Source organism: Mobula birostris, chromosome 24, assembly GCF_030028105.1.
Source record: "Mobula birostris isolate sMobBir1 chromosome 24, sMobBir1.hap1, whole genome shotgun sequence".
Taxonomy (NCBI): Eukaryota; Metazoa; Chordata; class Chondrichthyes; order Myliobatiformes; family Myliobatidae; genus Mobula; species Mobula birostris.
In genome coordinates this window covers 61,836,978-61,853,574 of record NC_092393.1, presented here as the reverse complement: position 1 = coordinate 61,853,574, position 16,597 = coordinate 61,836,978, and the positions used below count along the sequence as shown (strand labels likewise).

The window sequence follows — 16,597 nt, the reverse complement described above, 5'->3', positions numbered from 1 at the left end:
TTACTCCCTTCTTAGAATGCAGTGACATTTGCAATTTTCCAGTCCTCCAGGACCATGCCAGAATCAAGTGATTCTTTAAAGATCATTACCAATACATCTGCTATCTCTTCAGCAACCTCCTTCAGAACTCTGGCAGGTAGTCCATCTGGTCCAGGTGACTTATCCGCCTTAAGACCTTTGAGTTTGCCTACCACTTTTTCGTTTGTAATAGCAATGGCACTCACTCCTGCTCCCTGACACTCCAAAACTCTGGCACACTGCTAGTGTCTTACACAGCGAAGACTGATGCAAAATACTTTCTAAGTTCAACCACCATTTATTTGTCTCCCATTGCTACCTCACCAGCATAATTTTCCAGTGGTCCAATATCAACTCTCACCTCCCTTTTACTCTTTACACAACTGAAAAACTTATAGTATCCTGCTTTATATTATTGGCTAGTTTTGCCCTCATATTTAATCTTTTCCCTTCTTATGGTTTTTTAAAGTTGTCTTTTGTTGGATTTTAAAATATTTTCAATCATCCAACTTCCCACCCACTTTTGCTACATTATATGCCCTTTTCTTAGCTTTTATACAGTCCTTTAACTTCCCTTGTCAGCCACAGTTGCCTACCCCTGCCATTTGAGAACTACTTCTTCTGTTGGACATGCCTATCCTGCACTTTGTGAAATATTCCAAGAAACTTCAGCCACCTCGGCTCTGTTGTCATCCCCGCCAGTATCTCCTTGCAATCCACCTGGGCAAGCTCCTCTCTCATGCTTCTGTAATTCCCTTTACTCCACTGCAATACAGATACATGTGACTTATGCTTCTCCCTCTCAAACTGCAGTATGAATTCAATCACATTATGATCACTGCCTCCTAAGGTTTCCTTTACCTTAAGTTCCCTAATAAAATCTGGATTATTACACAACACCCAATCTGAGATAGCCTTTTCCCCAAGTAGACTCAAGCACAAGCTGCTCTAAAAAGCCATCTTGTAGACCAGTGGTCCCCAACCTCTGGGCCGTGGACCAATACATTGCTGGGCGGCACCTAATCAATTAGATTGTTTATTTCAGCTTTTTTCTTAAAGATGTGCTGGGTGCATTCCGGATACCGCTGCACCACTGCATCCTTCGCGGCAACGTATCGGTCCGCGGCCTGGAGGTTGGGGACTACTGTTGTAGACATTCAACAAATTCCCTCTCTCGTGATCTGACTTTCCAAATACCCTTGCATATTGAAGTCTCCCATTACAATCGTGACATTACCCTTATTACATGCCCTTTTCAGCTCCCTTTGCAATTTCAACCCCACGTCTTGGATACTATTTGGAGGCCTATATATGATTCCCATTATGGTCTTTTTTACCCTTGCAGTTTCTTAACTCCAGCCACAAAGATTCAACATTCTCTGACCTTATGTCCCTTCTTTCTAAAGATGTAATTCCATCTCTTACCAACAGAGCCACACCACTGCCTATGCCTTCCTGTCTGACCTTTCAATACAAAGTATATTCATTGACAGTCAGTTCCCATCTATGACCTTTCAGCCATGACTCAGTGATGCCCACAACGGCATACTGACCAATCTCTAATTGTGCCATGAGTTCATCCACCTTATTCCAAATGTTTCATGCATTTAAATACAGAACCTTCAGTCCTGCATTCTTTGCCCTTTTGAATTTTGCCTCTGTGGTACAATTTAACTCTTTGCACTGTCTGCACTTGTGCCCAACCATTGGCTTATTTATCTGCCATATCATTCTATTCCTACCCTCACTGTCAAGTGGCATGGGCAGCAATCCCAAGATTACTACCCTTGAGGTCCTGCTTCTCAACTTCCTTCCTAACTTTTTGTATTCTGTTTTCAGGACCTCCTCCTTTTTTCTACCCATGTCATTGGTACCAAATATGTATCACAACTTCTGGCTGCTCACTCTCCCTTTTCAGGATATTACGGACACATTTAGAAACATCGTGGACCTTGGCACCCAGGAGGCAAACTACCATCCGTGTTTCTTTTTCACGTCCACAGTATCACCTATCTGTCCCCCTAACTATACAGTCCCTTATTACTGCTGCTATTCTCTTCAGTTCCCTACTCTTCTGAGCCACAGGGCCGACTCAGTGCCAGAGGCACGGTCACTGTTGCTTCCCCTAGGGAGGCTGGAGTTCAATTTCAGCCACAGTATGTAAGATATTTGTATGTTCTTCCTGTAACCGTGTGGGTTTCCTCCAGGTGCTCTGGTTTTCTCCCACTTTATAAAGGTGTACAGGTTAGGGTTAGTAAGCCGTGAGCATGTTATGTTGGTGCCAGAAGCATGGTGACACTTGCAGGCTGCCCCCAGCAAAATTCCACTGATTTGATTTGAAACTAAATGACCCTTTTCACTGTATGTTTCAATGTACTTGTGACAACTAAAGCTCATCTTTCTTTTCTTTATCAATGAATGCAAGAGTAGGGAGGTTCTGATCCAGCTTCATAAAACATTGGTCAGACTTCAGCTGGAGTACTAGCAGCCATACTGTAGGAAGGATGTGAGAGGACTGAACAGGTGAGGGTCACCAGGATGTTTTATGGGTGGAGCACTGTAGTTATGAGAAGAGACTGGACAGTAGTTGCTGCCTGTTACGCCACTGGCATCTAGGGTAGCAGAGACTGGACTTGGAGCAGAGGAGGATGTGACTGAGATATATAAAATGATGAGGGGTATAGATAAAGTAATTTGCAAGAATCCTTTTCCCTTATCAAAGGAGAATAAAACCAGAGCACATTGATTTACGGCAAAGGGCATAAGATTTTAGAGAGGATTTTTCATCCAGACAATGGCAAGTATTAGCAAAGCACTAATGGATAGAGTGGTGGAAGCAGAGTCACTAAGTGTCTAAGTGAGCACTTGAATAACCTCGGCATTGAGGCCACACAGCCCAAACACCACAAGATGGGTTTAATTTAGAGGATACAGTGAGCATAGGGGCCCATTTCCATACTGTACAACTCTCTATGACATCTACTGGATCTCTGTCATCCACACCAGTCACATTCTCAGTGCTCCAATAAAACTAAACAAGTGTGGAATGAGCTGCACCAGAAGCAGTGGATACAGGTTCGATTTCAACAATTAAGAGAAGTGTGCATAAGTACATGTGTGGGAAGAGTATGGAGGCCTATGGTCCAGGTGCAGGTTGATGCCACTAAGCAGAATAACGGTTTGGCACAGACTAAATGGGCTGAAGGGCCTGCTTCTGTGCTGTAGTACTCTATGACTCTATGTGCACTCTTTCATCAATCCATGTTGCCTCTGCCTAATCCTATTATTCTTATTAAAATCAAATTTATTTTACGCTACATTCAATGTAAATTAATTATGAAGGAAATAAAATAGTTAAGACCAGCAATCACATTCAAATGAACTGGCATCCAACTGCAGCTGTTGTAAAGCTGAAGGAGCATTTCCGAAGGACATCTGCCCTCTCCACTCAGTATATTACAGAACTTCTGCTGGATTAGGTGCCAAGTCCAACAGTGGCTCACCATCAGTGTCATTCAACCTCCCATTATCCTTATAATCTTCTTTTCTACAGTTGACTATCTATTCCGGCTTCAACAATGTCAAGAGGCTGACAAATATTAAGTTTCAAGTTGCCTGAAGGACACAGCTGGAAGAAGTTTGGCCACAGCAAGCTTCCAGGCAATCTATGTGTATCAAAAGTTTAAACAATTATTGAAATTCGCAACTGACTAAAACTTCCTTATAATTCATTCTCATATTTATAAAATTAATATTCAAGCAATGAATTACACGAGATGAGTACGAAAACACTGTAATGTTAAGTTTCTGTTTTCTCTGTTGAAGTCATTACATACTCTACCAGTTCTAGTTTGGAACTATTCTCATACAAACATTTGGACACAAGAATGATCTTAATCTTTTCAATGTTAACTCTTTGAAGTTATGATATATAATAGCTTATTATTTCTTAATTGGCACCAAGTTAGTCAACATCCAAACTTGGCATACATTTTTATAATCTAATTGTACATGTACTTAAAAATACCCTTCATGTTCAGAAGTACAAGCTTCACCCCCCCCCCCCCAAAATGGCAACATGGAATAGTTATCAGATGTAGAGGTGCATTCCACAAGCTACTGATGTTCATGAAGATGCTGGTGGATCCAACACAGTGGATGTCAAAGGAGAAAATCAAGCACGGAGACGAATGTGACCTGAAGTGAATCTTGCAAGGGAACTGTTCATCAAGTCCATATCCTGCAACTCAACTTGGGAGCCTGTCCCATGCAATTTGAGCAGTCTCTTGGAAACGCAGTTCATAAAGTTTCCCAGTGCACAGAGGGAGAGATTCTTACCCAGATACATAACTCCCGAATTCCTCACCCTTATCTGCCACTCAAACACACCAAGCCAGTTCATTCAGCCATCTGGCAGCAAGAAGTGCTTCCCCCTTTACATCAGTGACTGACCTGAGATGGAGAATGCCACACAGATCTGTTTAAGGTAACATACAGACTTCAAGGGACCCTACCATTCTTGTGGCCTGAACAAATTGATGTGAGACATTGTGATCCATTTGAATATTTGAAGAGACTGCTCTTGAAGCTCAGGTTCCACTTCAGTCCCACACTACTGATGCAAGTTATTTGGAGGACATCCTTGAAAGTCAGCTCTGGTCCTGGCCAAAGTGATCATACTGCAAATCAGTAGGCGGTTGGTGGGGGTGGGGGGGGCAGTGTGGACCCACCCAGGCCAATGACTGCCCCGGACTTCTGATTGACCCAGGAGAAGGAACATGCAGTGTCCACTGAACTGGGAAAAATCTTCAAACTAGTGATCCCTGGAGGTTCTGGACAGCATCTTGAACTGTGAGGGAAATTCTTACTTTGAAGAATTTTTGCAGGCAGCATTTTAATAAAGGTATTAAACAACATTGGGAAAAACAGATGTAGGGATAATGACAAAAATAATTCAGACACAGTAAAGCCCCTGTACAATGTACCATCACAAACTCCTTGGACAGGGACAAAAAGAAAAAGAAATTAAATCATTTGAAAAGTAGTTTCATGAGTTCATGAATAAATTAGGCAAGACAGCAGTACTTCCAGAAAGCCAGTCTAATCTCTAAATTGGCTGTTTTAAAGTTAACACCACACAATAAATTTCATTTTTAAAATGGCAACTTCATTTATCAAAACTAGTTCCTAACAAGAGAACACATTGTTCAAGTAATAAATTAAAACAAAACCACACAGAACATAGTCAAGGAAAAAAAGCGACACGGTAAAATTAAGCAACTTTTGCAATTGATCTCAAGCATGGAAAAACTAAGTTCTTCAGTGAATAGTGTAAATTGCTAGTTACAATATAATGCTACTAATTTACAAACTAGTACATGTACGGATAGTAAAAATAAAGTAAAAGTGTGCGTGACTGAACACCAGACCTAGCTTATATGTCTTGTATTCGTATTCACAGAATGAATGCAACTACAATGCAACCAATTTACGTCTTCAGAAACAAGCAACTGTTTTATTCAGAAACAAAGGATAAACAGTCTTCCCAGTCCCAATACTTGAGAACAAACTCTGCCTTCAAAAACAATTCTTAAATAATTCAGTTAGCAAAAATAAACCCTCACAAAGTCAAATGGTTATTCCTTAAATGCATTTTCAATAGAAGAATTGTATCTGCTCTGTAGGTGGTAACTGAGAAAGAAAAAAGACATACCCTGATATACAGTTACTACATAAAAGAAACATGGAAGAACTCATCATTTTCTGCACAAGAAATAGGCCGCAGGACAGGCCAGTACCTGATTTTCCTTGGAAGATTCTGTGTCAGCGCTGGAAGGCCCGTTGAAATGGAATAATGTACAAGCAGCAAGACAGAGAGCGACACCAGGATAGCTGAATTAATGACCACCGCCCCGCCAACAAAGCCAAACACAAACAGAAGCATGCAACCAGGACTCATGGCTCTGTGCTGGCATGGTTGTGTTCAGAGACCAGAACACAGGGGAAGGTTACAACAGATCGAGGGTGTATCCTTCTACTGAAAATTTCTGTCACTCAACCACAGCCACAAAAGTAGCTACACTAAACAAAAGCATCAGCACACCCTGCAAGCTACGTTCTGCAGCAGCTCACACAGAATTACATCATCCCGCTCATGCTTAAAACCCATTCAGCTGATCACCTCAGCATCAATGCTGCAGCATTCGCGACCAACACTTCACTATCCATCCTCCCTCAGTCACTTCTCCTATTGGCTGCAGGGGGAAACAACTGCTTACATAATACATGCACATAAAAGAAGTCCTCATTATCCAAACGAATAACAAAGCTGAGGTCTTGCATAGAGTAACGGGAAGTAAATCCAACCTGCTGCTAACGATTTTTGATTAAAAGCTGTTTTAGAGCTGTTAAATCAATGCTCCCAGCATAATTAATTTAGTTCCAGCTTATTAACCAGCTATAGCTATATTGTACAATGCATTCGTCTGACATCAGCCAAACTATTGTCCATTGCTCTGACATTAGGCAAATGGGTCAGTGGTCACATGTTTTGGAAAAGCATCGATATTTCTATTCAGCCAGAGAGGAGATAACAAATTCTAAAATGCTTACCTAACTTTGCTGTGAACTCCTGGTTCTTGCAAATCTACCCCGCCCAACTGGTGAAGTTTGGTTCGTTCTAAGTGCTCCATGTAATTGTGGATCATCTGTGATAAAGATGAAAGTGGGGAAAAGGTCAGACTTCATCAGGATTTTATTTTGAGACATACGTTTTATTAAAATAGCTCTGCAAAACATACACATTAAATTATTTTACAAGGTGCAGCTTCGAACCGAAAGTTAAGTTATCACTTAACTCAATGCGACTTCAAAACATATTTGTTTTGGAGATGTCTGTGAAAATCAATCTTGCACTGCAATTTTGGTGAGGAAATTGAAGATACAGAGTCATGGAGCTGCACAGCACAGAAACGGGTCCTTCAGCCCAACTTGTCAATGCTGACCATAACACCTATTCACATTAATCCAACCTACCTACATTAGGCCCGTTTCCCTACTCTCTTCCTAACCAAATATCTGTCCAAGTGCCTTATGAACCCTAACCCTAGTGACATGGTGTCTTGACAACAACCTCAGTGTGAGCAAAACAAAAAGCTGGTCACCGACATCAGTTAATGCGATAAAGCACATGCCCTTGAATGCATTAATGGTGTGGAGATGCTTGAGAGCTTCAAATCCCTTTGGTTAGACATCACCAGTAGTTTGCCCTGGTTCAAACACGTAAATGCTATGGCCAAGGAAGTGCACTGGCATTCTTAGTGATACCATGACCCTTACCATTTCTTATAGGTGCACTGTAGAAAGCATCCCATCTGGATGCACCACAGCTTTGCATGACAAGCCCTCTGAACAAGACCACAACAAGTTGCATTGTTGTGGACACAGCTCAGTCCATCATGAAAACCAGCCTCCTCTCTGTGGATTCTGTTTACACTTTATGTTGCCTCAAGACAAGCAGCCAGTATAATGACACTTATAAAAAGATGAACTCTTCATCTCAGTTTCCCTCATCATGGCCCTTGCATTTTATTGCCTGTCTGCACTGTAAATTCCTGTAACTGTAACGTTATATTTCGTATTGTTATTTCTGTTCCTTTGTTCTATCTCAACATACTTATACTTTGAAGTGATCTGTATGGATGGCTTGCAAAACAATTTTTCCCCCCACTCTATCTCAGTACATGTGATAACAATGAACCAATTCCAATTCCTAGTCTAATTGTTTCTGCCTCTGCCGCCTCCTCTGGCAGATAACCACCACTCTGTGTGTGAAAAACTTGCTCCTCACATCTCCCTTCCAACATGAACAGCAAACCATTATTTTTAAATTAGAAATACTACTAAGTAGATTAGGACATTAAGCACCCCTTTGCCATGAACACACCAGAAATTCAACCACCAAAAATCTTGTGTGAAATCCAGGAAAGGGGACTTTCTTGCTCTTTATCAAATACTAAGTGGAATTTTTCATTTACAATCTTCATCTTCTACTTACAAAACATATGCAGACCAGTTATACCTCCTATCTGGTGACTCCATGGAAGACAGCAACTTAATACTCTCCATTTCAAAAGCACACTTTTGTAACATAATGGATCTCGAAACATTGATTGTTGATTCCTCTCCATAGACACTGCTTGACCTCCTAAGTTCCTCCAGCATTTTGTGTGTGTTATTCTTTTGTAACAAATGCCATTTGATAAAGGAAATCCACTTAAGACAACAAATACTGCCAAAGCCTAGTCCTTGGAATGAAAAGCAAACGGTTGAGAGCATTTTATATTTTTGATAGTCTAATTATATCTGATTGAGTTTATTTGAGGTGAAAATTGATGAAGGTAGAGCGGTAGACATGGTTTACATGCACTTTATTAAGGATTTTGACAAGATCTCTATGGTAGGCCAGTCCAGAAGCTTAAGGTACAAGAAATCCGAGTTGTGTTGAGAAACCGAATCCAAAATTGACTTGGTCACAGGAGCACAAACACAAGAGATTCTGCAGATGCTGGAAATCTGCAGTATCACCAACAAAATGCTGAAACAACTCTTCGTCAGGACTAACTGAAAGAAGAGTGAGTAAGAGATTTGAAAGTGGGAGGGGGAGGGGGAGATCCAAAATGATAGGAGAAGACAGGAGGGGGAGGGATGGAGCGAAGAGCTGGAAAGTTGATTGGCAAAAGGGATACCAAGCTGGAGAAGGGAGAGGCTCATGAGACGGGAAGCCTGGGGAGAAGGAGAAAGGGGGACGGGAGCCCAGAGGGTGGAGAGCAGGCGAGGAGTTATAGTGAGAGGGACAGAGGGAGAAAAAAGAGAGAGAAAAAAGGGGGAAAATTAAAAAAAAAATTAAAAATTAAATAAACAAATAAGGGACGGGGTGTGAAGGGGAGGAGGAGCATTAACAGAAGTTAGAGAAGTCAATATTCATGCCATCAGGTTGGAGGCTACCCAGATGGAATATAAGGTGTTGTTCCTCCAACCTGAGTCTGGCTTCATCTTGACAGTAGAGGAGGCTGTGAATAGACATATCAGAATGGGAATGGGACGTGAAATTAAAATGTGTGGCCACTGGGAGATCTTGCTTTCTCTGGCGGACAGAGCGTAAGTGTTCAGCGAAATGGTCTCCTTGCCTGCGTCGGGTCTCGCCCATATATAGAAGACCGCGCCGGGAGCACTGGACGCCATATAATACCCCAGCCGACTCACAGGTGAAGTGTCACCTCACCTGGAAGGACTGTCTGGGGGCCCTGTATGGTGGTGAGGGATGAAGTGTAAGGGCATGTGTCGCACTTGTTCCGCTTATAAGGATAAGAGCCGGGAGGGAGATCGGTGGGAAGGGATGGGGAGGATGAATGGACAAGGGAGTCGCGTAGGGAGCGATCCCTGTGGAAAGCAGAAAGGGGGGGAGGGAAAGATGTGCTTGGTGGTGGGATCCCGTTGGAGGTGGCGGAAGTTATGGAATTATATGTTGGACCCAGAGGCTAGTGGGGTGGTAGGTTAGAACAAGGGGAACACTATTCCTAGTGGGGTGGCGGGAGGATGGGGTGAGAGCACAGTTGATGATGGAGGAAGGGAAGCCTCTTTCTTTAAAAAAGGAAGACATCTCCTTCGTCCTGGAATGAAAAGCCTCATCCTGAGAGCAGATGCGGCGGAGACAGAGGAATTGCAAGAAGGGGATGGCATTTTTGCAAGAGACAGGGTAGGAAGAGGAATAGTCCAGGTAGCTGTGAGAATCTGTAGGCTTATAGTAGACATCAGTAGATAAGCTGTCTCCAGAGATAGAGACAGAACGATCAAGAAAGGGGAGGGAGGGGTCAGAAATGGACCAGGTAAACTTGAGGGCAGGGTGAAAGTTGGAGGCAAAGTTAATGAAATCAACGAGCTCAGCATGCATGCAGGAAGCAGCGCCAATACAGTCATCGATGTAGCGAAGGAAAAGAGGGGGACAGATACCAGTACAGGTTTGGAACATGGATTGTTCCACAAAGCCAAGGAACAAGCTTCCGGGTCCAGCATATAATTCTCCGTAACTTCTACCACCTCCAACGGGATCCCACCACCAAGCACATCTTTCCCTCCCTCCCTATCTGTTTTCCGTAGGGATCGCTCCCTACGCGACTCCCTTGTCCATTCGTCCCCCCCATCCCTTCCCACTGATCTTCCTCCCGGCACTTATCCTTGTAAACGGAACAAGTGCTACATATGCCCTTACATTTCCTCCCTCACCACCATTCAGTGCCCCAGACAGTCCTTCCAAGTGAGGCGACACTTCACCTGTGAGTCAGCTGGGGTGATATACTGCGTCCGGTGCTCCCGGTGCAGCCTTCTATATATGGGCGAGACCCGACGCAGGCTAGGAGACCGTTTCGCTGAACACCTATGCTCTGTCTGCCAGAGAAAGCAAGATCTCCCAGTGGCCACACATTTTAATTCCACGTCCCATTCCCATTCTGATATGTCTATCCATGGCCTCCTCTACTATCAAGATGAAGCCACACTCAGGTTGGAGGAACAACACCTTATATTCCGTCTGGGTAGCCTCCAACCTGATGGCATGAATATTGACTTCTCTAACTTCCATTAATGCCTTTCCTCCCCTTCACACCCCGTCCCTTATTTGTTTATTTAATTTTTTAATATATTTTTAATTTTTCCCCCTTTTTCTCTCTCTTTTTTCTCCCTCTGTCCCTCTCACTATAACTCCTTGCCTGCTCTCCACCCTCTGGGCTCCCCTCCCCCTTCTCTTTCTCCCCAGGTTTCCCATCCCATGATCCTCTCCTTTCTCCAGCCTGGTATCCCTTTTGCCAATCAACTTTCCAGCTCTTAGCTGCATCCCTCCACTTCCTGTCTTCTCCTATCATTTCAGATCTTCCCCCTCCCTCTCACTTTCAAATCTCTTACTATCTCTTCTTTCAGTTAGTCCTGACGAAGGGTCCTGGCCTGAAACGTAGACTATACCTCTTCCTGCAGATGCTGCCTGGCCTGCTGCATTCACCAGCATTTTTTGTGTGTGTTGCTTGAATTTCCAGCATCTGCAGATTTCCTCGTGTCTGCTGAAGCAACTCAGCAGGTTTGGCAGCATTCATGGAGAGGAATAAACTGTCTACTTTTTGGGCCTAGACCATTCATTCATAACTCCTGATCAAGGGTCTCAGCCTGAAACAGCAACTGTTTATTCCTCACCATAGATGCTGCCTGATGTGCTGAGTTCCTCAGTTTGTGGTGATAGGAGGCACTGTGGTGGGGATGGATATTTTACTGACTGGAAGCTTCTAACAGAGAAGTTATAGGTTGAGTACCTTTATCCAAAATTCCAAAATCCAAAAACCTCTAAAGTCTGGAATTTTTTTGAGCATTGCCATTCAGAAATGGAAAATTCTACAAGTTGCTAGGAATGTTTCCAGGCAATGCACAGGCTCCTGCACATTACAGACAATTCTGAGAAGTAACATCACATACAGTATGTAAAGTTCAGAAGTTAATGAAAAATAGACAAACAATGCAGAAAGAGAAAAATGATCATGTATTAAAAGAGTGTATTCATCAGCGTTGGACTGAACATATGCCACTTAACAGTATACACAAAACAAAGATCTACCATGGTGGATTGAAGGTAATTGTAAATGTTCAGCAGGCTGGTTGCAGAAATTTAATAAAAGGCATGGCATTAAATTTGAAAGATTTGAGGTGATAAAGCACCTGCTGACCATGAAGCAGCAGAGAAATTCATTGCTAAATTTGCCAAGATTGTCGCTGAGGGTCAGTCTTAACATCAGAATGTCTTTCAAGAGGGTGAACCATTGAAAGGTGACAGGCCCAATGTTATACCTGGTATGGCTCTGAAAATCTGTGCCAACCAAAAGACATTTTCAGTCTCTCATTGCTGCGGTTAGAAGTTTCCATTTGCTTCAAAAGGGCAATAATCATACCAGTGCCCAAGAAGAGCAGGGTGAACTGCCTCAACTACTATCAAATATGATCCCATTGGCTCTTCATGGGGCTTTGGATCACCTGGACAATACTAATACTTATGTCAGGCTGCTGTTTATTGACTACAGCACAACATTTAGCACAATCATTCCTTCAGTTCTGATCAAAAAGCTCCAAAAGCTGGACCTCTGTACTCCCTCTGCAATTGGATCCTTGAATTCCTCACTGGAAGACCACAGTCTGTGCAGCATAGAAACAACATCTCTACCTCACTGATAATCAACACTGGCACACCTCAAGGATGTGTGACTTAGCCCACTGATCTATTCTCTCTAAACCCATAATTGTGTGGCTAGGCACTGCTCAAACATTATCTATAAATTCGTCACTGACCCAACTATTGTTGACAGAATTTCAGATGGTGACGAGAAGGTATAAAGGAGCGAGAAAGATCAGCTGGCTTAGTGGTATTGCAGTATCAACCTTTCTCTCAACATTGGTACGTCCAAAGACTTGATTGTGGACTTCAAAAAGGGTGAGATGAGGGAACACTCACCAGTCCTCAGAGGGGTCTGAAGTGGAAAGGGTGAGTAATTTCAAGTTCCTGGGTATCAACATCTCTAAGGGTCTATCCTGAGCCCAAGGTATTGATACAGTTGCAAAGAAGGCAAGATAGCGGCCATAATTCATTTGGAGTTTGAGGAGATTGGGCAAGTCACTAAAGGCGCTCGCAATTTTCTACAGATGTACCACGGAGAACATTCTAATTGGCTGAACCACAATCTGGCGTGGAGGGGCAATACACAGGATTGAAATAAGCTGCAGAAAGTTGTAAGCTCAGTCATCTCTATCATGGACGCTAGCATCCCCAGCATCCAGGTCATTTTCAAAATGAGATGCCTCAAAAAGGTGGCATCTAACATTAAGGACCCCCATCACCCAGGACATGCCTTCGTCTCGTTCCTGCCATCAAGGAGGAGATAGAGGAGCCTGAAGGCACACACGCAATAATTCAGGAACATCTTCTTCCCTTCTGCATCAAATTTCTGAATGGACAATGAACCCATGAACACTATCTTACCACTTTTTTTTCCACTACTTATTTAATTTAAATTTTTAAAAATTACCCTTTTTGATGGCTCAATGTACACATTACTGTTTCATGCACAAAATTGTTGAAAATGTCATATAAGACTACCTTCAGGGCATACGTATAAGATGTATATGTAAAAGATATTTATGTAATGTAAGTGGATTTCATGTTCAGACATGAGTCCTAATTTGAATTATATAGATGCAAATATTTCAAAATCCAAAAGAATCTAAAATCCAAAACACTTCCAGCCCCAAGCATTTCGGATAAGGGGTGCTCCACCTGTACAATAATGAAAGGAATTTTTAAACAAGTATTCTGGCATACTATGGTGGTGCTGGAAGCATGGTGATACTTTCAGGCTGTCCCTCGCCCATCCTCACACCGTGTTGGTCATCAATGCAAGCGATGCATTTCACTGCATGTTTCACTGTTTTGATAAAGCTAAACTTATCTTAATTTTATTTGGTTTATTTCTAGAGATAGAGAATTGAAAACCAGAGACATTATTTGGCACACGATGAACTTTGGCTAAATCACAAGTCCTACGTACTGTTCTATTTTCTTTATTACTAAAACAGAATGGTGACAAAAGGTGAAACGTAAATTTATGAATCTCACTGTAGAACAGAGAATCAAGCAGTGTTGTCTTGTCAAGAAAAATTCAACAATTTAAGACTCTTCCCAACGTAGCCCATGTCCTACTCATTTTTCCTGAAGAGAACCATGTGATGACAAGGTATTGGAATAGGCTTTGTACTGTATTTAAATGGCCTAAATAGCCTAATTTATATAGAAACCTTTGTGCAAACATTTACTTCACAGAAAGTAAGCTGAAAGTCTCAGCAAAACAGATTCACTTGCCAGTTGAATCAATGCATGCATTGAACTAGGCAGACTGGCAAGATTCCCATGATCTATCACTGGTCTGTATGAATTATTGAATGCTGGAGACAGTTCTACAATCATCCTCAGTGCCTCGCCACCTCAGATTAATTGTGATGCTTCCATGATCACACTGCATATTGACATCAACTGTGGGGAAATGCTCCCAAGGAAAACATGTCAGAAAGCTACTGACACACTCAGAATTATACCCCAACAGTTGAACTCTGTGGCTGTGGCCAGTCGCCATCGGGTTCCTGTACCTGCTGTAGCACTGAACTGACTCCATGGCTGTGGACTCACTTTTGGGGGTTTATGGTTCATGTTCTGGACATTGCTTTTTTTTTAAATTGTTTACATGATCTGCTCTTTTTTCGTACATTGGGTATTTTCAGTTTCTGTTGTGTTTTTTTCATGGATTCTATCGTGTTTCTTTGTTTTGTGGCTGTCTGCAAGAGTTGCATATGGTATAAATACTTTGATAATAAATATACTGTGAACTTTTGAATGATCCCTCTTTTATTCTTGAGCTCCTGATGTTCAGAATTACAGAGGACTCATTTTTCTCTTAAGAAGATCCATTATGGCACACTTCATATACAGTAAAATGTGCCGTTTGCATTAACAGCCAACATAACAAAGGATGGGATGGGGGGTGGGGGGGGGGGGCTGCCTGCAAGTGTTATCAGACATTCTGGTGCCAGCACAGCATGCCCACAATGCTCAGCAGAACAACAACGATAAAACAAAACAACAGCAAAACAAGTCCCTTTCCCATCCTTCCACTCACAGACAAACAGGCCTCCAACCTCAGGACTGACTGCTTCTGGCCCTCCTGTCCTTGGCCCTTGACTCTCAGACTCTCACACATCAGGCCTTCAACCTCCAGTCCCTGGCTCACAAGCAATCAGTCTTAGTGCACAGAATGGACCATGAGCTGATAAAAGGGATGAGTACCGATAGCTAATCAATGAACCATAGAACCATAGAAACTACAGCACAGAAACAGGCCCTTTAGCCCTTCTTGGCTGTGCTGAACCATTTACTGCCTAGTCCCACTGACCTGCACACGACCATATTCCTCCATACACCTCCCATCCATGTATCTGTCCAATTTATTCTTAAATGTTAAAAAAGAACCCGCATTTACCACCTCATCTGGCAGCTCATTCCATACTCCCACCACTCTCTGTGTGAAGAAGCCTCCCCAATGTCCCCTTTAAACTCTTCCCCCCTCACCCTTAACCCATGTCCTCTGGTTTTTTTCTCTCCTTGCCTCAGTGGAAAAAGCCTGCTTGCATTCACTCTGTCTATACCCATCATAATTTTATATACCTCTATCAAATCTCCCCTCATTCTTCTACGCTCCAGGGAATAAAGTCCTAACCTATTCAACCTTTCTCTGTAACTGAGTTTCTCAAGTCCCGGCAACATCCTTGTAAACCTTCTCTGCAGTCTTTCAACCTTATTTATATCCTTCCTGTATTTGGTGACCAAAACTGAACACAATACTCCAGATTTGGCCTCATCAATGCCTTATACAACCTCATCATAACATTCCAGCTCTTATACTCAATATTTTGATTAATAAAGGCCAATGTACCAAAAGCTCTCTTTACGACCCTATCTACTTGTGACGACACTTTTAGGGAATTTTGTATCTGTATTCCCAGATCCCTCTGTTCCACTGCACTCCTCAGTGCCTTACCATTAACCCTGTATGTTCTACCTTGGTTTGTCCTTCCAACGTGCAATACCTCACACTTGTCAGTATTAATCTCCATCTGCCATTTTTCCAGCTGGTCCAAGTCCCTCTGCAGGCTCTGAAAACCTTCCTCACTGTCTACTACACCTCCAATCTTTGTATCATCAGCAAACTTACTGATCCAATTTACCACATAATCATCCAGATCATTGATATAGATGACAAATAACAATGGACCCAGCACTGATCCCTGTGGCACACCACTAGTCACAGGCCTCCACTTAGAGAAGCAATTCTCTACCACCGCTCTCTGGCTTCTTCCATCGAGCCAATGTCTAATCCAATTTACCACCTCTCCATGTATACCTAGCGACTGAATTTTCCTAACTAACCTCCCATGGGGGACCTTGTCAAAGGCCTTACTGAAGTCCATGTAGACAATATTCACTGCCTTCCCTTCATCCACTTTCCTGGTAACCTCCTCGAAAAACTCCAACAGATTGGTCAAACATGACCTACCACGCACAAAACCATGTTGACTCTCCCTAATAAGCCCCTGTCTATCCAAATGCTTGTAGATTCTGTCTCTTAGTACTCCCTCCAATAACTTACCTACTACTGACGTTAAACTCACCGGCCTATAATTTCCCGGATTACTTTTCGATCCTTTTTTAAACAACGGAACAACATGAGCCACTCTCCAATCCTCCGGCACTTCACCCGTAGACAGCGACATTTTAAATATTTCTGCCAGGGCCCCAGCAATTTCAACACTAGTCTCCTTCAAGGTCTGAGGGAACACTCTGCCAGGTCCCGGGGATTTATCCACTTTAATTTTCCTCAAGACAGCAAGCACCTCCTCCTTTTCAATCTGTACAGTTTCCATGGTCTCACTACTTGATTCCCTC

The 16,597-nt window shown here is 42.7% G+C and overlaps 1 protein-coding gene across 3 annotated transcripts in view; it reads right to left on the bottom strand.

Annotated features, from left to right (window-relative positions):
• Positions 1–16,597, bottom strand: part of LOC140187338 (C-Jun-amino-terminal kinase-interacting protein 4-like) — a 295,764-nt gene that overhangs the window by 134,927 nt on the left and 144,240 nt on the right. For 2 of the 3 annotated variants that reach the window (XM_072242530.1, XM_072242531.1), the window contains exon 4: positions 6,631–6,725. In XM_072242530.1, coding sequence (XP_072098631.1) covers positions 6,631–6,725 — 95 coding nt within the window. Of the gene's footprint in view, positions 1–5,816; positions 6,014–6,630; positions 6,726–16,597 lie in introns of those variants that run through there. The other variant, XM_072242532.1, reaches the window with a different exon arrangement.